The 27,853-nt window shown below is 41.6% G+C and overlaps 1 protein-coding gene and 1 long non-coding RNA gene across 2 annotated transcripts in view; one reads left to right on the plus strand and one right to left on the minus strand.

The window, feature by feature from the left end:
• The window catches only part of DRC11 (dynein regulatory complex subunit 11), a 90,535-nt gene that overhangs the window by 41,845 nt on the left and 20,837 nt on the right, over nucleotides 1–27,853 (minus strand). Inside the window, exons 6-8 of the mRNA XM_083707166.1 lie at nucleotides 27,544–27,749; nucleotides 6,404–6,488; nucleotides 1,564–1,704 (exon numbers count right to left, since the gene is read on the minus strand). Of these exons, the coding sequence (XP_083563292.1) occupies nucleotides 1,564–1,704; nucleotides 6,404–6,488; nucleotides 27,544–27,749 (432 nt within the window). The remainder of the gene's footprint in view (nucleotides 1–1,563; nucleotides 1,705–6,403; nucleotides 6,489–27,543; nucleotides 27,750–27,853) is intronic.
• On the plus strand, nucleotides 9,490–15,854 carry LOC310833242. Its single transcript, XR_014558602.1, has 3 exons — nucleotides 9,490–9,686; nucleotides 10,435–10,550; nucleotides 15,705–15,854. It is a non-coding gene; the product is annotated as an uncharacterized lncRNA (long non-coding RNA).

The raw sequence follows: 27,853 nt of genomic DNA on the forward strand, positions 1-27,853 counted from the left end.
TGTATGAAATCAGGATTGCCTCATCTGTGTAAAGGAGGGACAGTAGAGGTGAAACTTGGCTCACATAGCTAGCAGCCATTGGTGGCTTTGTGATCTGTCTTATGTCACCCAAGTTGGTGGGGATCACTGCTTCTTTTGAGAGCAAATCCCACAGTTTAACTAGGCACTGTGTGAAGTACTATCTTTTGTCCTAAATCTTTCAACATTCAGCTTCATTAGGTGCCCCTGGATTCTCTAGGAAATGAGATTTTTCCACCCTGTAAAGTCTTCTCATAACACTCAATGTTAATAATCACAAATAAGTGGTGCCCTGCAAGACGAACGCCTCGCAAGACGGAAAACCCGCTAGACGAAAGGGTTTTCCGTTTTGGAGGCGCTTCGCAAAATGAATTTCCCTATGGGCTTGCTTCGCAAGACGAAAATGTCTTGCGAGTTCCTGCGGGGTTCCCCCCCCTTTTTCTAAGCAGCTAAGCCGCTTATCAGCTGATCCGCTAAGCTGATAAGACACTAAAAGCCGCTAAAAGCCGCTAAACCGCTAATAGCGCTAATCCGCTAAGCTGTCAATGGGCTTGCTTTGCAAGATGAAAAAACCGCTAGACGAAGAGACTCATGGAACGGATTAATTTCGTCTTGCGAGGCACCACTGTAGTAAAAAAATAATGGGGGGAAAACCCACACACTGTGTGCTGTTTGCTCTAATGATAATGAAGTGGTATATAAATCTGGTTAAATAAAAAAAGAATAAATACACATAGGGGCTACCCTTACAATTTAAAGGGTGGATAATCAGATAAAGTAGATAAATAAATAAAGTAGATAAATAGGGACCGCTTACTGGCGGGAAGGTAAACGGCGTTTCCGTGTGCGGCTCTGGCTCGCCAGAGCAGCGATGTCACGCTGGCCACGTGACCCGGAAGTGTCTCCGGACAGCGCTGGCCCCTGGCCTCTTAAGTGAGATGGGCGCACAACCCCAGAGTCTGGCAAGACTGGCCCCTACGGGCAGGGGTACCTTTACCTTTAATCAGGGTTCTAGATTGTGCTGGAAGCTCCCACATGTGAAACAAGCTCTCCACAGCAAACATTAGGCCTCAACATAGTGACGGCTGGAGGAGTGAAATAGCTCTGGACATGGAGCTAAACTTGCAAATCCCAACCCCTTTCCTTATGCTTGGCTTCTTTATATCAGTAACAGCTGTCACTTGGGGAAGAGGAGAAACGGAGAAAGAGAGGTGGGGGAGAGAGAAACACAGATAGCTTCCCTCCTCAAATCTTCCCCTGTGCTTATATATGGCAATGTAAAGCACTCAGGTTTGAATCTGACAGCCTGCTCTGGTCCTAAGGTTTTTAGGAACTATTTAACACAGTGGAGGAAAGTTTTAGGAGGGTGGGAAACAAAGAAAGGGTCCTCTGAGAGTCCATATGGCTCATATTCCAGGCTGGCTGGAAGCCTAAGCAGAAGCTTATTGTGGGTCTCAAAGTGTACACATAGTTCTCAACCAGATTCTACCCAACATTAATTGAATCAACAAAATTTGATAACAGTTGTGCATTAGCATTTCTTGCCTGCTCTTTCTTCTTTGGTTTCGGCTCTTTTTCTTTCCCTTGCTTTTTCTTTTTCCCTTTTTCTTTCTTTTCTTTTTGCCCCTTTTTCTTTTTCTTCTTTTTGAGTTCTTCTTCTTCTTTAGCAATTATTTCAGCAGCCACCTGGCAGAATGAAGAAAGGAGTCTAAACAAAACAACTAGCTTCATTCCGGCTATCAAACCAACAAATCTAACAAACATTTATAACATAGTTAACCCTTGCAACTTTATGTTATTTTGAATGAATATTTTCTTGCTAAATGATACAGGGTTCAGCCACAAAGATCAGTCCACCCTGAACAAAAATGAATCAATGCTATTATTTTACTCACAATCAAAACATAACATTTCATGTAGCCACTCCTTGAAAGAAGAAACCTTTAGCAATCAATGTTCTTGCTACCACTATCAGATTCGTTATCTTTTTTTTAAAAAATAAATTTTTATTACGATTTCAAAGATTACAGAAAAAAAGAGAAAATAATAATCAAAGAAAAAACGAAAAAACAATACATATAAAAAAAATCATCAAAAACCAGAAAACAAAAGAAAAAAGATAAAAAACAAGTCAAACCTGTACATCACTTGCTTACATTCACTGATTTCCTTGACCTCCTCACGCCTCCCATTTTTGTATTCTAATTCAATTTGTTATTTCAGCAAATCCTTCCAACCTTATTTTTATCTTAATAATTTGTCTTAATATACTATAATTTTACATTCTCTCTTTCACCAACTCATTTTAACTTAATCCTTTATGTCATTTCTACTAAAACCACATAATTTTCTTTTCCCAACATCTTTCTAGCAATCCTTAATTTTGCAATATTTTTGAAGATAAACTTTGAATTTTTTCCAATCTTCTTCCACCGACTCTTCTCCTTGGTCCCGGATTCTGTCAGTCATCGCTATCAGATTCGTTATCAGTCTCCTGTTTTCTGATTCGTGTTTCTTACTGTGCTATTTTTAAAAATACTTTTTCATTTTTTGTCTATAGTTAAAAAGATTACTTTAGAGATATTGGCACAGAATAACTGTAACATGAAAACTAGCCAGTAGTGGCCCAAAACATCTGGAGGGCACCAGGTTGGGGAAGGCTGCAGCAGCCCATTGCTCAGCAGGTACTCTTAACCTGGCCTGGGTAGAAAAGACAGACATGTGCCTCACCTTGCAGGAAGACCCATAGGCTTAAAAGGGAGTGGGAAGCAGTGCTTTCCACGAACAGTAATCAGGAGTGGGCACAAGGCAGATCAGGATCTACTGATAGATCTCTGGCTGATCAAATCAAATTGATGATCTGATTAGCCACCCCTACATGCAATGAAGTAAATTATACTGCTGATATTTAAAAAGCTTGGGACGCGGGCGGGGCTATGGGTTAAACCACAGAGCCTAGGACTTGCCAATCAGAAGGTCGGCGGTTCGTATCCCCGCGACGGGGTGAGCTCCCGTTGCTCGGTCCCTGCTCCTGCCAACCTAGCAGTTTGAAAGCATGTCAAAGTGCAAGTAGATAAATAGGTACCACTCCAGCGGGAAGGTAAACAGCATTTCAGTGCGCTGCTCTGGTTCGCCAGAAGCAGCTTAGTCATGCTGGCCACATGACCCGGAAGCTGTACGCCGGCTCCCTTGGCCAATAAAGCCAGATGAGTGCCGCTACCCCAGAGTCGATCACGACTGGACCTAATGGTCAGGGGTCCCTTTACCTTTATTTAAAAAGCTTGGGGAAGAGGGCGAGCAGAACTGAATTTTCCTGTGGAAGGGCTGTGAGCTCTGTTTAATGCTGGTACTCAAAATCAACTTCTAGGCTCAGAATTTTTAGTTCCAAGTGCCTATCTTTTGCACCTGGCCCCACTTGGTGGATCTGGGGTTCTAGTAAAAAACCAAGTAGATTCCTTCCCACCTGGAGAAGCAGATAATAGTCCAAGCTGCACATGGGAGTCTCCAGGGTCACATATCATCCGTCACAAATTCACCAGAGTGGCTTGTCTAGAGCAGTCGACATTATCTCAGCCCCCCACCCGTAACAGGGAAATGATGACACTTATAGTTACAGTGGTGCCCCGCAAGACGAATGCCTCACAAGACGGAAAACCCACTAGATGAAAGGGTTTTCCATTTTGGAGGCGCTTCGCAAAACGAATTTCCCTATGGGCTTGCTTCGCAAGACGAAATGTCTTGCGAGTTCCTGCGGGTTTCCCCCCCTTTTTCCCCCCTTTTCCTAAGCCGCTAAGGAAAAGCCCCCTTTTCCTAAGCCTTTTCCCCCCCTTTTCCTAAGCTGTTCCATTGATAAGCCGCTTAACAGCTGATCGGTAAAAGCCGCTAAACCGCTAATAGCACTAATAGCGCTAAGCTGTCAATGGGCTTGCTTCGCAAGACGAAAAAACCGCTAGACGAAGAGCCTCGCGGAACGGATTAATTTCGTCTTGCGAGGCACCACTGTACTTCAGAGGAAAAATAAAAACACAAGAGCGTAAGAAGAGCCTGCTGGATCAGGCCAAAAGCCCATCTAGTCCAGCATCCTGTTCTCACAATGGCCAGCCAGAAGCCTGTAAGCAGGATCCAAGCACAAGATCCCTCTCCACTATGAAACGACCCCTGTCTCTTCCCCCCACCCCACATTTCCCAGCAGTTCTCATGACCCCTCTAGCCCATTTTGTAGGGAGCACGGACTCCCACCCATTTTAAGGATTGCAGATATAATAACATGCGTGAAGCACTTTGATATAAATGCTAACTATTGTTATGGAAAGTAGGCAAAGAGCTGTAAATATTTGAGTAAGCATATGAGGAGGGAAACAGGCATGGAAGGAACTGGGAGGAAGAACAAGAAGAAGAAGTGTCAAGGGTTGAAATGGTGCAGTGGCCAGGATCCCAGGGTCTTATTCAATGGGAGAAGTGGACAAATCAGAAGGTCACAGCAGCTGAGTGAGGTTCATTTCTACAGTTGTATCTCCTAAATATCTTCAACTCTGAGTGTCCCTATATATGTAACAAATTCCAAAACGCTGACACTATATAATCTTGTGGCCCTTTTAAGATTAATAGATTTATTATGACATGGGCTTCTGTAGGCTAGTCTTTACCAAAGAAACAGTAACTTCTGGAACACTGTCATGGGGCAATGTTAACACAGTACAGTGGTACCTCGGGTTAAATACTTAATTCGTTCTGGAGGTCTGTACTTAACCTGAAACTGTTCTTAACCTGAAGCACCACTTTAGCTAATGGGGCTTCCTGCTGCCGCCATGCCGCTGGAGCACGATTTTTGTTCTCATCCTGAAGCAAAGTTCTTAACCTGAAGCACTATTTCTGGGTTAGCGGAGTCTGTAACCTGAAGCGTATGTAACCCGAGGTACCACTGTACGTAGTTACATGCTGAAGAAGAAGTGTGGCTGTCAGGGAACTGCCATCAGTGCCAGAGGGAGAGAGCAAAATCCAGAGGGATTCCAGAGAGCGTCCCGGGATTGGGAGAGGCAGCCCCTCTTCTGGGGAAGAGAATCAGCGTAGCACCAGTGGAGAAGGGGGGCAGATGGGGGAAGCGGCGAGGCGGTCCCATGACTCCTTGCCGGGGACCAGCGGGGAGAGTAGGGGTCCTCTGCTGCCCACGCCCTCTTTGCGCAGAAGGCTTTCGCGCAGAGAGAGTAGGAGGAGACTAGGCGTCAAAGAGCTTATTTGCTGGAAGAAGTTTAAGAAACGCCCACTGACGGATTCTGCCAGTGATTGAGACAGCCACGGGTGAGTGGCTGTCTGGACAGAAAAGGTTCACTCAGGCAATACAGCCAGGTGTTTGCACCGGCTTACGCACGAGCAACCCCTAGAACCATCACAGTGGCCAGTAGCATAAACCAGGGATAGTCAATGTGGTGCCCCCAGAGAGCCTCAGCCTTCAGTCCATGCTCAAGGCTGATGGGAGCTTTGAGTCCAGCAACATCTGGAAGGCACCATGCTGCCTACCCCAACGAAGATTTGCATGCCTAGTGTTCTGTGGGTATAGAAATACTTTAGGCTGGTTTTCGCATTGCTTTCCAGACGTGGGATGGGATGAGGAATGGCTCCTGGAATGTGGCAGAAAATGTTAATACATGTGTGGAACCTTCATGTGACTTGACTTGCAGATCTCATTAAAGGACTCTGCAGAGGAACCGTTTGGCATCTAGAAATTGTAACCAGTGCCTCAGAATCAAATTCTCTAATGCAGAAGTCACGTAACAGGTTTTTTTTAAGAGAATATGAGTTAGGAAGGGGGATAAAAAGCCCTAGTGCAACTGTGTTCAGACCTCTGAGTTCCAGATGAGATTTTAATTTTAATTTGGGGTCTCCTAATATCCTTTTAGGACGCAGGTGGCGCTGTGGGTTAAAGCCTCAGCGCCTAGGACTTGCCGATCAAAAGGTCGGCGGTTCGAATCCCTGCGGCAGGGTGCGCTCCCGCTGCTCGGTCCCAGCACCTGCCAATCTAGCAGTTCGAAAGCACCTGCGGGTGCAAGTAGATAAATAGGGACCGCTTACCAGCGGGAAGGTAAACGGCGTATCCATGTGCAGCTCTGGCTCGCCAGATGCAGCTTTGTCACGCTGGCCACGTGACCCGGAAGTGTCTCCGGACAGCGCTGGCCCCTGGCCTCTTAAGTGAGATGGGCGCACAACCCCAGAGTCTGTCAAGACTGGCCGTACGGGCAGGGGTACCTAATATCCTTTTTGGCTGCACCTGTGGATCCAACCCAGTAAGATCAAATTTGGTACTGTAAATCTGGGCCTACCATACATTCTTTCAAAAAGGGAATAAATAATAATCCTTTTTTAACCTTATGTCTGAAACAAATGCTACCTCCTCTGGAGTTTTTTCAGCAAAAAGAACAGCTGAACCGCCTTGTTCTTCGTCAGGGTAGTCCGGAAATCTTCCCGTCATGTGTCTGTGTGAAATAAAAGCTCCATTTCAAAAACAGCACAAAGCCACATGTTGTTTTTAAGTATTAATTCAAAACGGTTAGATAATTATATATGGTTAATCAGCAAAATGTTGTTCCTACTCAAAAGCAGTTTGATGTGGGCAGGTGAAGCAAATAACTAGAGATGAAGTGTGATGTGGTAGAGACAGCTATACAGTGGTGCCTCGCAAGATGAAATTAATCCGTTCCGCGAGTCTCTTTGTCTTGCGGTTTTTTCGTCTTGTGAAGCACGGCTATTAGCGGCTTAGTGGCTATTAACGGCTTAGCGGCTTAAAGAAAAAGGAAACAAATTTGCAAGAACTCGCAAGACGAAACGTCTTACGAAGCAAGCCCATAGGGAAATTCGTCTTGCGGAACAACTCAAAAAACGGAAAACTCTTTCGTCTTGCGCGTTTTTCGTCTTGCGAGGTACCACTGCATATTCGCAAGACCTTGATGCAACTCCTTTCAAGGGCAAGCCATGTTCTCTTCCGCTCTATTCCAAATGTATGCAATGGAGACGCGTTGCTCCCATCTTAAAGGGTTCTTGCGATCACTCTCTTGCAACTGCCCTAAACATCATTTACATTAAGTCTTACTCTGTTAAGCACCATGCATTTCATCCTATATCCTAAATTACTGAGGCAAAACTGTAAGAATGAGATGTTGGACCACATTTTTATGTAAGTTAGCTTCCTGAAATTGCATTCATACATTGTTCCATCTAATTCAGAAATTCTCTGACAAGCTCAGTGCCCATACAGTACCTTTCAGTAATTGTTTGTTGACATGTGGAAAATGAAACCCTGTGTTTCATTGTTCTGAAGTCATTCCCTTGGTTCTGCAAAGTTCTCCTTGTTCATAAAAATTAAGTGTTGGACAAGGGGCAGAATCTGCTTAACGTGAAATATCTCACCCAATAATGGACATCTCTCTTTCCCTTATTTCCAACTTTTAGTAGAGTAAATCCCACAGCTGAGCAGTAAATGGCTTTCTTTCTTTCCCAGATTTTTTTTAACATGATGGGGGAAATGGTTTTTACATACAGAATTATTTCTAACAAAGAACAAATATAAGGTACAGATCCAATTTTGTATTTAACTTAAATATTAAAAGTCATGCCAGATTATTCCTTTTTATTTTTTTACTGCCTTTCAATGCATGCATTTGAAAAATGGCACTTGGCACTAGAACTGAAGTACAGATGATTTGGCTTGCTTCATATTTAGGCCACATTAGAGAGAAATGTGTTGTTAAAAACAAGCATAACTAATGACTCACTGCAGCCCTTGATTGCCCCCAAGTCAATTCTTTAGCAGTTTCAGCTGTTCCCATTATTAATCTGTCATGTCCTCTGTGGGGAAAGATGGTCCTGCACGAGGCACTGGTTTCAGGCTCTGTACATCTGCGCTATGCTCCATTGCACTGTGCCTCAACATTATGCAATTAGTCAAATTTTAAACATATGTACACCAGCTGAATCTCTGCAGTGGCAAAGGCTGACATGCTGTTCTCGACTACATCCTGACCTTGCAAATATGTTCCAAAGAGCTAGGCGCAGATGAAAAAGAACTTCAATGCAGAGAGAAGGCTGAATTACCTTTTGTAAATCAATAATGTAGGGCACAAAGAAACCCTCTTACTTTTTGGAACAAGAGTAATGTTGAGGTTCAGGAAACTGAGAAGAGGAACATGGTGCTGAACTCCCACTGTGAACTGTATGTGTTGTGTGCCAGTGCCAAGCACAAGCAAGCTCAAGGCAGACGGCTTCATTGGCCACAGTGCCTGCTGGATCCTGCCCAAGGTTGGGGCATCAACTGGATTATCCTGTTCTTCAAAATGCAGTAATAAAAATTATTTGCAGCCTAAAATGTATATTTAATATCTGGGGTTGTTTTAAGGCTGTGATTGTAATTTATTGCAGTTATGACTGCTTTTTAGATTCTGCTAGGCCAACCTCTTCATGGTTTAACTCGGGACAGTTATATCCAATAAAAAGGCTCCATTTCAGAGGGCCAAAGAAACTTCTCATATTTCCATGGTTCACACACATACTCCCTATGATGCTCATTTACTATCTTAGTGTTAAAGGGAAAATTTGGGAACCATTACTCTCCAAAAGGTTCCACCTTAAAAGGAGTTTTGTACAACATTACCCAGTGTAGATAATGCCAGGGACACTGACCCACAATTTCCTCTGGTCTGCAGGAGTCCTGGCACTGCATAGCCATACCCCCAGAATAGCACATAAGAGACAGTGATCATTAGGGTTTAAACGTTCGGAGAAGCCAGAATTGTTCCAAAGGCAGTAGATTCAATACTGACCTTCTGAAATAATTCCTTATGTTCAAATAAGCAAGAATCCGAATATCTTTTAGTCATAGTTCTAGCTCACTTTTATTTTGGGGTGTAGCAGATTAACGGAAAGCATTCAGAATAAGCACTTTCTCCCTCTTTGGGTGACATCCAATACTAGTCCTATTCAGGCATGATTGATTTCGGGTCTTTCATTTTAATGGGTCTACTTATATATAACTTAGTTGGATACAATCCTTTCATTTTTTACTCCTATGACTACTTTGACACATAAGACCCACTGTATTCCTTGGGACTCACCTGTAAGCAAACACGTTTACAATTATACTGTAGGTCTCAAAAGAATTGAATTTGTAACAACATTCAAGTATTTTTTTGAAAATCTACGCCAAAGAAAAGTGAGTAGTATAACAAAGAACTATGCACAGTTAATTAAAGCAAATGAACAAAAAATATTCTCATTATAAATAATAGTATTATGATGAACTTAAATTATTTTAAGAGTACTTCAGCTACAAAGAGCTTTCCCAGTTTTTAAAAAATACCCAGCACTGAATTGCAAGGAAGTCTCTAATCATACACTTTAGTCTCCAATTAGAGCATAGTTCTGAAATTCTTTCTGGTGCCCGACAGACTTTGAAGAGAAAGAATGCTTCTAAAATTAGATTGGTATGTCCCTTTCGTCATTGCAGCCACCTTACAATGGAAACACACATGAAACTTGGTTGTGGCAAACATCTCAGGTTCAATCAAGTTGTGAGGTGGCACAAGTCTGGCAATTCTAAAGCTGTATTGCTCCCATAACCTCTGATCCAATAAACGTATGGACCTCTACAGAGTGTGGCTTGCAGAATGCAGAAAACCCAGGTATGTACATATTGACTTGCAGACAGGCGGACCTAATTACCTTAATTGCCAGTACAACTGGAGGGCATTGGGAATACTTTTCACAGCCTTGACTCAAGGTAGCCAGAGGGCAACTTGGCTGTGAGGCCTGGAAGAGAAGACCTGCTCCCTGCCTTGCTAGCCTTTGCCCACCTGACAGACTCCAGCTACAAAAGCTAAAGCTGCTGAACAGACTCTTGGGCTGAGGTGCTGTTTAGGGGCTTTTGTTGGGGTGGGGTTGTTGCTGTTATTTTATATTAATTTATATATCTTTATTTTTATGATGTACATGGAAATTGTTTGATTTGATTGTGTACTTTTTGATGTTTTATTTATGGTTTATGACTATTTTTGTTATGTTTGAAATTATGAGGTTTTTTTCCTGTTGTAAACTACTTGAGCATGGTTTGAACTATGGAAAGGTGGCATACAAGTAAAACTATGTATATATGTCCTTATGGAAGAGTACGGCTTGTATTCATCCCTTTTTTTGTTATTGCAAGATGACCAGTTTTAGTCAGTAATGTTCATTCCCCTTTTTGAAGTTATTGTAAAATTTTGTATTCTGTATGCTTTTATAACTGTAAGTCACTTGCAAGCATTTAACATAGTCACAAATAAAGGCAATACATAAAAATAATTAAAATATGATTATTTGTAATAATAATAATAATAATAATACAGGTAAAACAACTTAATTTACTCGCCCTTCCACCTCTTTGTCCAATAGGAAGGTGCTGCTTAAATACCACCCCTGGTGATCCCTGGACTAAAAAGAGGGAACCCAAGCAATACTCAATCCTGGGTGTTTGGCTGCAGCGCATGTTGAACTGAACTCTAAAAATTGTATGTAGTAGCAGAAGGATCTCTTTGTGGAAGGCGGGTGTAAAAAAACGGTTCTGAAAATTCAACATTGGTTTTATTTATTATTGATTTATTAAATGTGTATCTTGCCTTTCTGTGTGGATGCCCAATATGGCTAACAATAAAATACACAGTAAAAGGTGCAACAGCGTGCAACTCACGGAAAAGTTGGAAATCCCTTGAATTGTTACAAAGTACTCTCAGTTCACACATTATATTTTGACATCCAGGATGTTTCATGAATACAATTATAAAGTCAATGTGAATATGGCAAATAGAGGTTTGTAAATACTTGCATTATATAAATATATGTCAGGGAGCTGTGATTACCTGTGATTTTTCATGGCTGCATTCATATACGTTTTCCCAATGTTTCCCTAACATTAATTTCCCATTATATTTGAGCTTTCGCATGAACACTAAACCTGCACTATATTTTGCTATATTTACAAAATATAGCAAATAATGTGAAAGCTCAAATATACTGCTGAAATTAACAATCATGGAAACATAATAAAAACCGAGCAAACGATTGTGTGCAAGCAGCCTTGGTGGCTAAAGCTGCCATCTTAACCTCACTTACCTGGGAGGAATTCCCATGGAACTAAATGAGACTTATTTCTGAGAAGACATGGTTAGGACCCGTGCTTTCTTTCTGGAGTGCTGACACCTTTTCCCCTAGAAGAAAAGCCCTGCTTGGGGTTGCAGCCTAAGCCAGGTTTTCTGCCACACAAAGTCTGAAATAGCTAAGGCCAGCCTCTGCAAGGTTCAGTGCGCAGAAACAGATGCTTCTTGAAGCGTTTACAGTGTGTGTCAGAGGGACAAAATTGGGGTGGAGGGAAGGAATATTTGACAGCAAGGAGTGGGGAGGGAGGAAAGTATTAAATAGCAGTTGAGGGCAAATAAGATGGAGCTATAAAATATTTCAAATAATGGGAGGCAACAGAGTTCCCCATGAATGTCTGGCTCTGCCACAAGCATATATAAAAAATATTTCAAAACACACTCTTTTATAAATTGAAAGGTACAGTGAGATAGAATAACAGAGACTCTTTTGGGTAAAGATATGAGGAATGCTGTGTGTAAGATGTATATATTCACAGTTTTGTAAAACGAAATTCCAATGTTTACATGGAGTGGTCTTCACTTTGTGTAATAAGCTGGTATGCTATATTTCCCTCCAAATACTCCCCCCTTCCTTACCTGTATGCAGCTGTTTCATTCTGCTTATGAGTTACTTGGAAATTTGGTTAGAACAGAGTTAAATGTGTGTGTGTGTTTCTTAAAATATATTATTTACCTGGACCCTCAAGTGTAATTAGCAAAAGATGCCCTAAGGACAGCCAAGAATTCCAAATTATTTTAGTTAAGATATGCAGTGAATTAATTGTGTCAAAATACACAAAGGAGCTGCACGCTGTACACCCCAAATAATGCTAACAGACTTCTCCCTACCCACCTTTTTGCAAATCATTCTCAATTTAAAACTTACTCTCTGTATCCTTCAAAGTGCTGTACTGATGGAGATTTATGTCAGTACAACTCTAACCTAAACATTTCCCTAGTAATAGACTCAACTGTGTACTACCTAATCTCTATATTTCTGCATGGCTTTATGTGCGCTGCTCCCTTCTCCCTCTCGCCATAACTCCTCTCCCTAATTGCCTAAAGGGCTCTGTCAAGATAATAAAAAATAGTTCTTCTGAGAATAAGGATAGCTGCACTCATTTTCAAGATTATAAGGAATGTTAGATTTGTTATGAAACAAGACATGAAAAATTACTGTGCAATGTATGAAGCACAGTCAATCTTTCTGGGGAGTAATGGGCTCTGTGTTTCAAAATCCCACCTTTTAGTCATTCTTTACAACCAGTTATGAGGCAAATTTTATTTATTTTTGTTTTTATTGCATAATTGTATTACATAAAAAAAATGGTTTGGGAAGGAGGGATTGTTATAGCAGTGAATGTCTGAGCAACAAAATCCTCCCCAAGAGATGCTTCAGAAGGGCCCAGAGTCCACAAAAACCTGCGTCTGCTCAGAAAAATACCGTATTTTTCGCTCTATAAGACGCACCAGACCACAAGACACACCTAGTTTTTAGAGGAGGAAAACAAGAAAAAAAATATTCTGAATCTCAGAAGCCAGAACAGCAAGAGGGATCGCTGCGCAGCGAAAGCAGCAATCCCTCTTGCTGTTCTGGCTTCTGGGATAGCTGCGCAGCCTGCATTCGCTCCATAAGACGCACACACATTTCCCCTTACTTTTGAGGAGGGAAAAAGTGAGTCTTATAGAGCAAAAAATACGGTAAGTCCCACTGTATTCAATGCAATGTCCACCCGAGTAGTAAGTCTAGGGCTGCAGCCTTAATTTAGAACAGTGAATCTTTGGAGAAGACTGATAAAGGCCGAGACTCAGGGGCACGTGAAAGAAAGGAGGGGGCTGCTTAAACTCTAAGCTATGCTCCAAAACCCAGAAAAACAGCTTGGAATGAAGGCTCCCTGCTGTCTAAGAAAACCCCAAACCTTGAAGAAAAGAGAGGGCTGAGCAAAAGGACTCCAAAAAGCTGAAAAGAAAAGATCTTATTCAAAAAACACTAATGCATTCAAGGACACTAATGCAGGCGGCAGCGAAGATGGCACTGCCCTCAAGAGGCCTTTTCCTCTCTGGAGAAAGAAAACGGTCACAATATCTAAAGAGAAGAGTTTGCAGCACAACAAGAAGCCATAAAGGAGCTTACTGAAAACACTTGGAAAGAGCGAATGCTCCCAATGGAAACGAAGTTGGCAGAACTCAACACGGGGCTTGACTCTTTAACAGAAACTACAGGCAGGCATGTTCATTTACGCATGTTCAGTATGTGCACAACCATGTGTAAGCGCATCAGGCCGAACCCGGAAGTGGCCCAGAAACATCATAAAGATGTCACTGAATCGTCACTAAAAGGGCAGAATGGGGGCAGGCTGGGGGTGGGGCGGGATGTTTCCAGCTTCCCAATGGGTTTCAATTTTACATGATTTCCCCGACACACACGGTACCTCCGAACATAACCCCTGCGTAAGCAGGAGGCTGCATGTACAGCAACAAAAGAATTAAGCCAAATCCATAACAAAAAGATCAAAGAATGAAAAGAGAGATATATGCAACAAGTTTGAAGATGCAAATTGATTCTCCTATTTTGATTTTCTACATTTCTGGGGTTTTTTAAAGAGGGAGCGGAAGAGAATGATTCTTCACAATTTATTGCTTCATGGCTTAAATCACTGCTTCCAGACCTCAAAATCTCTGCTGCTGATTTTGAATGGGCACACATGGCAATTGCACTGAAACTGAGAGAGAGGTTCACCCCCCACCCTGCCTGTGATATCATTGTCTGCTTTGCCCCTTACATGGAAAAGAAGGAAATCTGGAACAAATGGAGAAACCCAATATCTAACTTATAAAAGTATCCTAGTTATGGTGATGTGTTTCAGATCTGGCTTCTGAAACACTGAAAAAGGGGGAAATTCTACATGCCTGCACTATTAAACTGCAAGAGACCAGAAAATTCTGAAATTCTGTCATTCACTAAAGAACTGACTTAAGAAAGCATCTGACACATCCAAACCATTCCCGAGATGGACAACCAGAAAGTGCAGCAGTTAAGATTTCAGTCTGATGTTATCAAGTAAGAAAGGGATACTGTATTGGGGATATCAACAACTGGAGAAGCCAGGCTCAAATGAACAGCAGCTGGACTCTCCAGAAGCCAACCAAAAGGCAAAGGGAAATGTGGTCAGAAAATCCTCTCACTTTTCCACATTTTGTGGAGTGTTCATAAGGGATGAAAGATTTGCATGCTAAGCTATGCTACGAACACAGAAAGCCGTCTTATACTGACCTAGATCACTGGCTACTGCTGCCAGAGGTAAGATGCCAGGGATCAGAACTTTGGCTGCAAGATGTGCTGATCCCTGCGATTTCCCCAAATGCAGGAAACTCAACTGCATAATTTCACTGAGTTATGGACTATAGGCATTTGATGGAGAAGCTGCCTTGCTTGCAGTGGCCTCCAAGGATAGGGTCAGAAATAGGGTCATAAATGTTTCTGTCATGAATCACACCTCCGACTACCTCACACAAATAATGGACAAACTATAAGCCTAAGCACTGAAAAAACAATCAAAACTGGCTATGTTAGATCCTTCCTTTCTTTTTTACAAGAACACAACATTGTGATGAAATGAAAAGAACTGTGCAATTTTGGATTTCTTTGCTTTTCAGTCACTAACACATAACCTTCACTCAGCCCACTGAAAATTTATTTTTGTGCCACCAAGTCCAGCCTATATTTTAATGCAGGTCATAAGCAAATTTACCAGAATTCGAAGTTTGGCTTAATATGATATGTGAACTAAACTAACTTAAACATTAATTCAATTCTAATGGCATGCTATAAGAATCCCCCCCACCCACAAATTCCCAGCACAGCAAACACAGTTTATTTAGAAAATATGGATGAAACCAAGAATTTATTTACCTCACAGCCAGTAACAATAAGCTATTTTGCTATGTTGATTCTCTTGAAGGCTGCTGCGTACTTCTGTTCTAAATGGTTTCCTTTCTGACGTTTTTGAAGAATCATTTATGCCTCTAGATTGTCTATGCTTAAAAGTGACTGTAATTTATGCCTGGATTAAATCTTTTATAATCAATATTTTGAATTGTGCAAGGCATTTTTTAGCCTCATGTCAGTGTTGTGCTAATGACATTACTGTTACGCTTGAGAAGGCACTTTGATTAAGGAGGGTTACAAGTGCATTTTCTACTGAAGAAATCGGAGAAGGCAATTTACCATTAAAAAAAAATTAGATGACTGTTGTTCCTATCCTTAATTTTTAGCACACACTAGACATTATTGTATCAGAACATTACACTGCATGTTAAGAGAACTATTAAGTTTCATTCATGGTAATAATGATTTTATTCGAACAAGAATGGAATAAATAGCACATATACAAAAGCAGTTACAATGGTTTCACACTATCTTGTTTCTGGGGCCTGCTCTAAATAAACCATTATGCTTAGGAGAAAAGAGAAACTGGACTATCAGTTTAGTTATACAGAAATGTAATCTTTAATTTATTTATTTTTCAGGGATGCTGGACAGTGAAGATCAAATACCTTCCAGATTCCTAATACAAAGCATAAGCTGATACAAATTGGCCAGAACCTTGGCGTGCTTTCTGTGACTTCTGAAGTGTGAAAGATGATGAAGAGAAATAAACCAGATGTCTTCAATTAGAAGCTAGCCCTAGTCTAATGCAGAGAGCCCATTTATCAGTGCTGCTAATTGAAAAACTCTGTTAGCTTTGCCGTCCAAAAAACACATTACAGTGCCTTGGGATGCCAATCTCATTAGCTCCCACTTTTCATATTTGCAAAAGAGAAACCGACAGCTTTGTGTTTTTATCCATGTAGTTACCATGTCTGTTTCCTCAAATAGCAAGCTCAACTGCCTGATTTGGAGTCAAAGCAGGGATCCCTAAAATAAGGTAAGGTTTCTGTATACTTGGGGGACTCCCAAGGTATGCAGAAGCATGTGGTCTGCCAGCTATGACCATTCATGGACAGAGATCGTTTGGTCTGGTAACCTTCAGATTGGGCTATTGCCCTTTAGGTTGATTGCACTGAGTGCAGAATTCTGAAGATGGGCTTCTGGTTGGAAAAGTTCTGCATCAGTACACTACATTGGTGCTGAAAGCTCTGCATACCCAGTGCATTACTGAGCTAAGTTCCATGTCCTACTGTCAGTAAATCAGGGGTGCCAACTTGAATAAAATATGGGGGGCATGTAAGCCCCGCCCTACATAATCAATCACATGATGGGGCTCTCCCATACCATTTAAATACCATCGACTGGGGGGGGACTGGCCCCCTCAAATATTTTATTGGGAGGGTGAAGAGACTTTGGCCCCTAGGAACTGGCTCTTACGCAGCACAGAGCCAAAATAGCTTAGGACCAGGTTGCCTTATCACCTTGTCCCTTATACACCTTGTCCCTTATACAGTCATACCTTGGTTCTTGAACGGAATCTGTTCCAGAAGTCCGTTCGATTTCCGAAAACGTTTGAAAACCAAGGCAAGGTTTCCAATTGGCTGCGGGAGCTTCCTGCACTCAATCGGAAGCCGTGTAAACTGTGTCAGATGTTTGGCTTCCAAAAAATGTTCACAGACTGGAACACTTACTTATGGGTTTGCGGTGTTTGGGAGCCAAAACGTTCAAGTCGCAAGGCGTTCAACTTTGGAGGTACGACTGTACACTCAAGATCATCCAAAGCACCTCTCCCGATTGTCCCATGGACAAGCAAAGACTTTTAGCATAGTGGTGCCATTACTCTGAAACACAATTCCTACTGTAATCAGACATGCACAAACAGATGTTGTTTGCTGATGATGCAGCCTTGACAGCGCACTCCAAGGTAGCAATACAGAGACTCATCAGCTGTTTTACCCAAGCCTGCAGGGAGTTTGGACTTACCATCAGCCTGATGAAGGCCTGTGTCCTGGGTCAGGACGCCACCAACACTCCACACATCAGCGTTAGTGATCACATGTTTGAGGGGATAGATGATTCTGTCTACCTGGGCTGCACCATAACCAGCAGCCTCTTCATCATTGCTGAGTTGCACAAGTGTACTGGCAAGGCAGCTACGGAAACAGCTTGCCTCTCCAAATAATGTGAACATAAATATCCAATATCAAGATGAAGGTCTACCAGGCTTGTGTGTTGAGAACGCTGCTTAATGGAAGTGAGCTATGGGCAATGCCTTCCATATCATGAAGATTCGGGGCATCACATTTCAAGACAGCTTCAAACTTCAAGCTTCCAAGCCTACATTCCCAACATGTTTGCACTCCTGTCCCAGTGACATCTAGCTGGCTTGGCCATGTCCATAGAATAGAAGATGGAAGGATTCACAAGGACATGCTCCACACTGATCTGGCGTCAGGCACCAGGCCCCCTGGCAGACCAACGCTGCATTACAAAGATGCTTGCAAATGTGACTAGAAGGCTGGTAATTTGTTCTACAGAGGTTCTGTGAGCTTCCAAGATATATGAAATGTAGAAGTGTCAGTTGAAAAAGGGACAAAACTGGAAACTGGGAGAGAGAATTAGCCAGATCAGGGATCTAGGGTTGCAGGGCTCTGTGCTTCAGAGTAAAAACAACACATTTTCCCACACAATACAGGGATGTGTCAGGAGATAGGAATGAAAACAGCACATCTTTTTTCAACTTTACAGAAGCCCCTATCCTAGCATATAGCCCTCTTGATCTCTGCCCATCATGGCTGGGAAAGTCCACTACAAGGTTGACTGGATGTATCTACTGCCTTGTAAGATGTGGTGGTGCAGCCCCTTTTGAAGAGGTCCTCCCTGGATCCAAAGGTTTAGAGACCACCCATCTAGCCTTTAATATTCCCTTCCTGGGGCACACACACATTCTGTGCATTCGGCATTGAATGTGTGAAAAGGGTTTCAGTTGCTGCTGTTCCAGGTTGGCTAGAATTATGGCAACCTCAGTTCATCTCTGGATATGTACTGTTTCACTACAGCACCGAATAAAGAAAATTCAAAATTAGTGATTGTAATACTTGTTTAGAAGTCTTCTTTAGAGATCTGCAGGTTAAACCAACTGCACAGGTCTCCAGGATAGATCTACTTTTTACAGGAACTTCCCCAAAACAAGAGACACAACCTTAGCTAAGCACTGACAACATGGAAAAGCACCACCTATCAGCTGAAGTTGTGGTTGTATAATCAATGTTATAAAAACAGAGAAAGAAAAAAAGAAGAGATGAAAACTATAATCAATGCCTTCCCCCCACACAAATCAAACAAAACAAAACAAACCCTAGGCCAAAGTTGTGGCAATTAACACTATTCAAGGGGCAATTTACAAGTTGTTCATCACTTAATCCTCCACCCACACTCATCAGGAAGCAATAAAATGGGCAGACTTGAAGTGTTTAATAAAAGGCAAAGCAGCAATTAAAGGCCTTAATACTACTTTGCCTGCCCCAACTAGACAAGATGGTGCTGCAATTGTAATACAATTCACCCAGCTCACACAAGAAATGAGTTCTGAAAAACCACAGGAGTCAACACAGAAAACAGCAGAATTCAATGGCTGATATTGTCTGGATGCACTGTAGCAAGTGAGTCAACGAAGAATGTCAACTCTAGAAAAAAGCACATGTGGAAGCCTCAGGTGACCTGGCAGCCCTGGACTTCTCCAGGGATGGACATTTACCCTATTTCGGGTCCATGTCAGTTTTACAGTGGTGCCTCGCAAGACGAAAATAATCCGTTCCGTGAGTCTCTTCGTCTAGCGGTTTTTTCGTCTTGTGAAGCAAGCCCATTGACAGCTTAGCGGCTTAGCGGCTATTAGTGGCTTAGAAAAAGGGGGGGAAGGGAAAAAACTCACAAGACTCGCAAGACGTTTTCATCTTGCGAAGCAAGCCCATAGGGAAATTCGTCTTGTGAAGTGCCTCAAAAAACGGAAAACCCTTTCTTCTAGCGGGTTTTTCGTCTTGTGAGGCATTCGTCTTGCGGGACACCACTGTACTTGAGTTTGTTCATAAGACAGTGATGTCCTGTTTGCACATCCAAAAATCTTTGGATTTTTAAAAAATGCACAGAAAAATTCATATTTAAATTCCTACATATAAATTATGTACTCCATCACAAAATACATACAGTGGTACCTTGGTTTACGAACTTAATCTGTTCTGGAAGTCTGTTCTTAAACCAAAGCATTCTTAAGCCAAGGCATGCTTTCCCATAGCAGAAGAGGACTCAATTTACAAATGGAACACACTCAACAGGAAGCGAAACATGTTCTGCTTCCAAGGCAAAGTTCACAAACCAAAACATGTACTTCCAGGTTTGCAGCATTCTTAATCCAAGTTGCTCATAAACTAAGCTGTTCTTAAACCAAGGTACCACTGTATTTAACTACACATTTAATCTTAATGTATACATTTCTATGCATGCTTTATGCATTTTGGTACAATTTTTTGAGCTGAGAACTACGTCACAAAATTCAGAGAAGTGAAAAATCCAAATGATAACAGTATTATAATCTGCATATTAGTTCAGGAGGTGAAAATCTAGTTTCCTTAAAAATTGACATGTGATCATTTTCAAACACTTAATGGAATGGCAAAATCAAGAAACTATTTACAACTGTTGTGGTGACACAACTCAGCATTTCAAATTTTGTAAACGTTAGTGCAATAGGAAAAATATTGTATCTGGTGGCTTAACTCTGGTGTTCAACAGGCTATATCACTGCAAAATAACTTTTTCTATTTGTTTAATCAAGTACAGAAAATGTAAGAAACAGGGGCTTCTGGCTGATCCTCTCCTAAGCCACCAAGCTGCCTCCATTACTGTCGGAAACCCCATATATTTATGTCTAGACTAAAGTAGGCAACTTTTGCCATTGCACAGAAGCTATATCAATGACTCTGGCCTCCTGTAAATCCCACAGCACTCAATAAAACAGATTGACTACATATGGGCTTAACTACCCTCTTTTTGGAAATAAACATGATTCACACTAATGGTATGAAAAGGGTTATACAATTAAACTAACAACAATTGAATATATCTTTCAGGTTTCAAATCGAGTAAAATTTTCCTGCAAAGCAATTCTTAGATATTTCCCTCTTCAATGTATTCATTCTTTACGGTGCTCTCCTAACCTTCAGTCTGTTCCTTCTGCTCCCCCTAAAATACTTCTCTTCTGTTCAGTGGACCAACACGCTTAGCCATTTGTTTTGACTGCTTATCTATTAATCAAGAAATGCATTATCTAGCCAGGCATTTATTCTTTTCCTATAATGATTAATAATACAATCATTTTCAAACTTTCTACATTCAGAGAACACTTTCCACGCAAATTGCCTGCTAAGAAATTGCCCATGAAGAATATTCTAGACTGATTACTGGTCAATATGTGGCACAGCCAACAGTGCCAACTCCAGATTTTGAGATGTCCACATGAAAGTGGGTCTCCTTCAAATATGCCTTCATGTCATCAGTCATCCTGCTTCAAATACGAAGGACATTGCTTCTCATCCAGTAGGGTGGGGCAAGCTAGATGCCTAGTGCTTTTTTTGGCTTGAGTTGTTTGCGAAATGTAAGACTGCTCAATGTCACTGTAGGGGCCTCTGGGGCGATTTATATTTCCTAGTGGTACCCAGCCACACTAGTACAGCTGTACCCATCTGAAATGTACGGACTGCAAGGAGACCAAGCAGGATATATCTAAGGAGGGACAAAATGAAAACTAACAAAATGAATTTCAATTGGGACAAATGTAAGGTTCCACACTTAGGCAGAAAGAACCAGCTGCACGAATTTAGGATGGGGGACACCTGGATTGCCAGTAGTACACGTGAAAAGGATCTTGGAGTCTTAGTAGATCACAGGCTTAACGTCAGTCAACAGTGTGATGCAGCAGCAAAAGCTAATGCTATTCTAGGCTGTATCAAGAAAAGTCTAGTGTCTCAATCAAGGGAAGTAACAGACCACTCTATTCTGCCTTGCTCAGACCACACCTGGAATACTATGTCCAGTTCTGGGTGACACAATTTAAGGAGGATATTGACAAGCTGGAACACATGCAGAGGAAGGCAACCAAGAAGATCAAGGATATGGAAATCATTCCTTATGAGGAATGGTTGAGGGACATATGACAACCATATGTCAGGAGTGCTCTGATGGTGTTTCCTGCTTGGCAGGGGGTTGGACTCGATGGCCCTTGTGGTCTCTTCCAACTCTATGATTCTAGGATTCTATGAGTTGGATGTGTTTATTCTGAATATGAGGATATTGAGAGGAGGTATGACAGCCATTTTCAAATATCTGAATGGCTGTCCCAAGCAATCTTGTTTTCTCCTGCTCTGGAGGCCAGGACCCAAAGCAATGGCTTCAAATTACAAGAAAGACGATTCCGACAAAACATCAAGAAGAACTTTCTAGCAGTAAGAGCTGTTTAGCAGTGGAACAGGCCCCACAAGAGGTTGTGGACTCTCCTTCCTTGGAGGTTTTTAAGCAGAGGTTGGGTGGCCTTCTGTCGTGGGTTGAGAGTCCTGCATTTCAGGGAGCTGGGCTAGATGACCCTCAGGATCCCTTCCAACTCTACAGTTCTACAGTCTTTCCCTTTGTTTCTCAGTCAAGTGGGGGGGCACTCTCAGTCTGGAGGTTTGGCAAGTGCTTCGATATGATGACTGCTGACACCAGGCTCACTGGGCTTCATAGCCACGCTACATGAACTAAGAATGCTCCCTAGAACAGGGGTTTCTCAAGCACTGCCTAGTTTTCTTCCTCACTTATCTGCCTCTACCTCCAAGCTATGCCATAGATCTGGGTTGGACCAATTCCTGAACCAGGAATTCCTCCTTTGGTGGGTAAAGGTGCCAAGATATCATGGTGGGGAGGGGAGAGAAGTAAAAGTTTTCCCTTCTCTGAGATGAAAGAGCCAGAGGAGGTATTGAGGGAAATTAGAAAGTGAGATAAAAGGAGAGGGAAGAGGAGGAGAAGGAGAAAAGGGAGAGGAAAGGTGGCAAGTAATGACAAGGAGGATTAGGAATGAAGGTGGTAATAGAGGAAAGCTCTTACAGAGGGAAGAAGTGAATGTACCACAACCAGAGAGGAGATTAAAGAAACTGGCCATTGCAGGGTGGAATGAAGAATAAGGCACAAATGAAGTATGAAAGGATAAGGGGGGGGAATTATAGGAGAAGGGTGAAAATACTTTGAGAGGGATGTGGGGGTGGGAAGGGGAAAATACAAAAGAAAAAGCTCAAAGCTACATGCTTTAAAAAACATCTTACTACCACTATAGGAAAAAAGACAGTAAAATTGATTTAATTGCACAAGTGTGAAGCTATAGTAGGAAGAAGGGCTTATTTCCTAGACAAAACAAATACTTGGTAAAAGAAAACATTATTAAACTCTCTGAACTATGGATTGATTGAATCAGATAATATCAAGCACTTATACTAAATATTAAATTTATCTTTGGACACAAGAATGTACAAGTATGGTGAAAAGAAATACAGAATTCACATCAGCAGACAAGCACTATTATTTTATCTTTTATTATGGAAAACGTTCTTTTGTCTCCATCCTCCACTTCCTCTCCCCATCTGACTCCTGCTTTCCACAAACCTCTGAAAGCTTGTTGACATTGCACTTGGCCCGCCATCCATTTAAACCTAGTCTGAAAGGGCATTTCTTTCTTCTCCATCTAAAAAATTAATCTACATTTGTCAGAATAATGCATAGTATGTACATGAAAGCTACTATTACTTAGATCTTCTGTTATTAGGTCAGGAATGCCAATTTAGAGTTCCCCAGGGCACTTCAGAAACACATAAATCCTCCATGAAATTCAGACTAATGTGTTCTAGCCAGAGGCCACGGGATGGGTTAAGGCCTTAATTGTGAATCTGGCTGAGTCGCTCTCCAAAAGGCCCAGTGTTTACTTCATTAATGTTTTGATTCCCCTTCAGATATATCTAAATCTCGACATTCTACAGAACTTTGGGTTGCTTTAACTACAATGGGAGCATCTTAATGCTTAACTCTTCAGAACCGGGGAAGACTGACCTATTTTGAAGAATTAATCATAGTAACTTTTGCAGTTGAGATTCAGACTGCAGTTCAGAATCCCTAACACGGTGTTGCATTCAGCACATGGGGGGCGGGGACAAACTTTCTTTTAGCCAATGTGGGTGGAGAGGCAAAAAACCGGTGGAGACTGTATCTTTGTACAGTAGGTATTGTTATACAGTGGTACCTTGGTTCTCGAACAGAATCCGTTCCAGAAGTCCGTTCAACATTCGAAAACGATCAAAAACCAAGGTGTGGCTTCCAATTGGGTGCAGGAGCTTCCTGCACTCAACCGGAAGCCGCAGAAGCTGTGTCAGACGGTCAACTTCCAAATATAGTTCACAAACCGGACAGTTATGGACCACTGGTGTGAAATTTACGGCATGTAATGCCCTAAAAGAAAATATTATGAAAATGATGTACAGGTGGTACATGACCCCAGTCAAGCTTGCAAAAGTATATCATTTGCCTGATAACAAATGCTGGAAATGTAAAGAAACTGAGGGAACATTCTTTCACCTTTGGTGGACGTGCCCAAAGGTCAAGGCTTTCTGGGAAATTATCTATAATGAACTGAAAAAGGTATTTAAATATACCTTTCTTAAGAAACCAGAGGCCTTTCTTCTGGGCATTGTCGGCCAATTGGTGCTAAAGAAGGACAGAACATTTTTAATGTATGCAACTACAGCAGCAAGAATACTCATTGCAAAGTATTGGAAGACACAAGATTTGCCCACCTTGGAAGAATGGCAGATGCAAGTGATAGACTATATGGAATTGGCAGAAATGACTGGCAGAATCCGAGACCTGGGAGAAGTGTCGGTGGAAGAGGACTGGAAGAAGTTCAAAGACTATCTCCAAAAACATTGTAAAATGTTTGAATGCTAAAATGATGTTGGATATAAAGATAATATGGCATCAGCGACATAGTTAAAAGGATCATGCAGAAATGTTTTAAAAGAAAAGGGTGAAAAGATCAGAGTAACATTATGTCAAATTTAAATAAAATGATACAAGGGATTAAGTTATAAAGAACATGTAAAAATGGATTTAAAAAGAAAGGAAAAACCGGAGACATAATAGGTTGAAATGTATAATATTGAATAAGATTTGAAAGAGGGTAAGGAATTGCTGAATTTGATTGTGTAAAGGGGAACACAGAAAAGGGAGATATGAGGAAGTCAGGAAAGAGGGTTATAAAGATAATAAGTAAAGAACTAGATTTTCTTTTTTTTTTGTTTTTCCTTACTTTTTAAATGTCTTTTATTGTATTTTTCTGTTTTGTTTGATTGTGCTGTTTTTGTCTTATTCTTTTTTGTTTGATTGTGATGCTTGTTTTATTATACAAAATCTTAATAAATATCTTTTTTTAAAAAAAAAATAGTTCACAAACCGGAACACTCACTTCCGGGTTTGCGGTGTTCAGGAGCCAAAACGTTCGAGAAACCAAAGTAGGACTGTATTTATATTGATTTATACCCCATATTTTCCCCTGAGAGGACTCGAGGCAGCTTACAGATGAAAACAAGAACTGCTACAAATACAGAAAAACCAATCATTAAAATACAATTAAATCTGTTTAAACATACCAACATTTACAATACAAACAAGCACAGCACCAACCATTTAATCAAAAGCAGCCAGTTCCCCAAAGCCTGTTGGAACAAGAAGGCCTTCACCTGCTAGAGGAAGGACAGCAAGGAGGGACCCAGTCTAATAATAATAATAATAATAATAATAATAATAATAATAATAATAATATATTTTTTATTTTTAAATGCATTTTTATTAAAGATTTTCTTGATTTACCAAAGTATGTGCAATGTATCTCGTATTTTTTCCATGTAACATTTTTACAAATCAGTTTCATTTGTTGAGACATTAGGGGGAGAAAGGGTGGAGGGGGGGAAGATGGGTGGGGGTGGGGTCGGGTAGTGATGTTTCTATTTTGCTGAATGTATGTAGGGTTTGGTGTCAGCGTTGCTCGTGCAGGTTCTCTGATGTTCACTTGTGTTCCTTTGGTGGTGAGAGAGGTTGGGGTTGGCCTAGGGTGTGGTTGTTTGTTTGTGATTGGCTGTGGTGATCTTTGTTTTCATGTGTGAGTGGGGTGGGTGGGTGTTTTGGATCACGTTAGCCATATTGATTTGTATGCTGTTGGTGGATTTTTGTCATTGTCTTGTTGGGCTGTGTATGTGATAAAGGGGAGCCATACCGGGGTGAAGGCATCTTCTTCTATTTGTCCCAGTGGCAGTTTCAGTTTATTGGTTAATTCTTCTAGTAGGGCTGTTTCCCATACTATTTGGTACCATTGGTCCATGCTTACTCCTGACAGGTCTCTCCAGTGTCTGGCTATGATGTTTCTGGCTGCTGAAAGTAGGTGGGTTATGAGTTCTTTGTGGTGTAAATGGTCATTACTGTCTTGGAAGATGTTTAGTAGGGCCAATTCTGGAGTGATTTCTAATACTTGCTTAATTATTTTACATATTTCTAGTATGGCTGTTGTCCAGAATTATTATTATTTATTTGTACCCCATCCATCTGACTGGGTTGCCCTGGCCACTCTGGGCAGCTTGCAGCGCGCACGCACGCACACACACACACACACGCACACACACATATATTATATATTATAGATATACACACATATTGTAAAACATTAAACTTTAAAAAGCTTCCCTATACAGGGCCACCTTCTGATGTTTTCTAAATGTTATATAATTACTCGTCTTTGATGGGAGGGCATTCCACAGGGTGGGCACCACTACCGAGAAGGACCTCTGCCTGGTTCCCTGTAGCTTCACTTCTTGCAGTGTGGGAACTACTAGAAGGCTCGATCTCAGTGTCCGGGCTGAACGATGGGGATGGAAACGCTACTTAAGGCATACAGGGCCAAGGCTTATCATATAGAGAAAATTCCAAAGTCTGGGAGCAGTCACCATTGAGAAGGCCCCCCTCCTACGCCCCCACCTCATGTGTCTGAGAGGGTGGTGGGACCAAGAGACGGGCCTCCCACAAAGAACTCGAAGCCCAGGCAGGTTTGTATGAGAAAATGCAGTCTTTCAGATAGCTTGGGTCTAAGCAACATAGGGCTTTATAGATCATAACCAGCACTTTGAATTATGCCCAGAAAAAGACCAGTAGCCTGTGGAGATTTTGTAACAAGGGAGCCGCCTGCTCCAGTGACAAGCGCTGGTCAACCATCTGGCTGTAGCTCTTTGAGCCAGTTGACATTTATGATCACTTTTCAAAGGCAGCCCCATGTAGAGCTCAAATGGGATGAAACTAAGGCATGTGTCATGTGCCCAAATCAGACGTTCCAAGGAATGGGCACAGTTGGTATGCTAACTTTAACTGTGCAAATGCATTGCTGGCCACTGCATGAATCACTGGTGGATCTGCTCCTGAAGGCCATCTTAGATGTCAAGACCTTCAATTTCTTTCTCACACCCTTTGATGCTTACTAGAGATTTCTGGATGTCTAAATTGTGTTTCTCCTCAATTTCACATCTTCAATTAACCAGATTAGAATATACTGGGACTCAGGGACACCCAGTTGATTGTCAACAGCTGATCTAGAACAGCTGGCGAAGGGCACCATAGACTCTTTTTTGTAGCTGCAACATTTTGAAGTCAATTCAAAGTCATGTGATTGAACACCTCTCTCTACAAAAAAATAAAATTGAATCCCTGTACAAAGCCATGTAGCAGCATTTATATGGAGAAGCATTCAGTCATGCAGACCCCATTTGCCATGCAAGATGGTACAGCCCAGATACAGGTTTATCACCTCAATGAGAAGCAGGCCTTAGCCCTACCTTAGGTAAACTATAAACCAGTCCTTGGGATTTGCTGTGTAACTGCCTACATTCCACCCTTCCCACCTTCAAAGAAACTGCAGAAAGCTTCTCAAGCATAAAACTGAATGAATACCAGTTCCCTGCATATATGTTGAAAGCTTCTTTTGGAAAATACCAGAAACCTGTAAACAAGCAAGTGTGGGGGGCTGCGAAGCAATGATTGCACCAAATCCCCCTTTATGCAGGGAAGAAGGGAGTGTAGATCCACATGTGCAAAAGCAAAAAAGCAATCTGCTGCTGTAGATTTCTGAACCAGAGTTCCTACAATGTGAGCAACTCTAGGCTCATGAAGTAACGATGACGCAAAGAAATGAGATGGCCTAATAATCTACAAGTGAATAACAAGTGTTTCTCCAAAACCGTTAAATGCACAAAAGCAGTTCCAATGGGATTAGATAAAATGACAAGTGTAGTTGCTGTGGTAATATATATAAATCTGCTAGTTCCTCACCGGCATTCAATGAACCACTGGCGGATCTGGTCCTGGAGGCTCTCTTTGATGTCAGGACCTTCAATTTCTTTCACACGCTCTTTGATGCTTACTAGAGCTTTCTGGAAGTCTAATTCATGTTTCTCCTGAAGTTCACATCTTATATTATCCACCTTCTGGGCACGCAGTATTGAAATGCTAGGTTTTTTGAAATGAGGAGGTGGAATCTAAAAAAGAAGCAGGAATAAACATAAAAATAAGTCCCATGTTGTATTCCTGGCTTTATTAACAATGTTATTCTGGTACAGTGGTACCTCCGTTTACAAACAGC

Source organism: Podarcis gaigeae (assembly GCF_964106915.1).
Source record: "Podarcis gaigeae genome assembly, chromosome: 1".
In the NCBI taxonomy this organism is placed as follows: Eukaryota; Metazoa; Chordata; class Lepidosauria; order Squamata; family Lacertidae; genus Podarcis; species Podarcis gaigeae.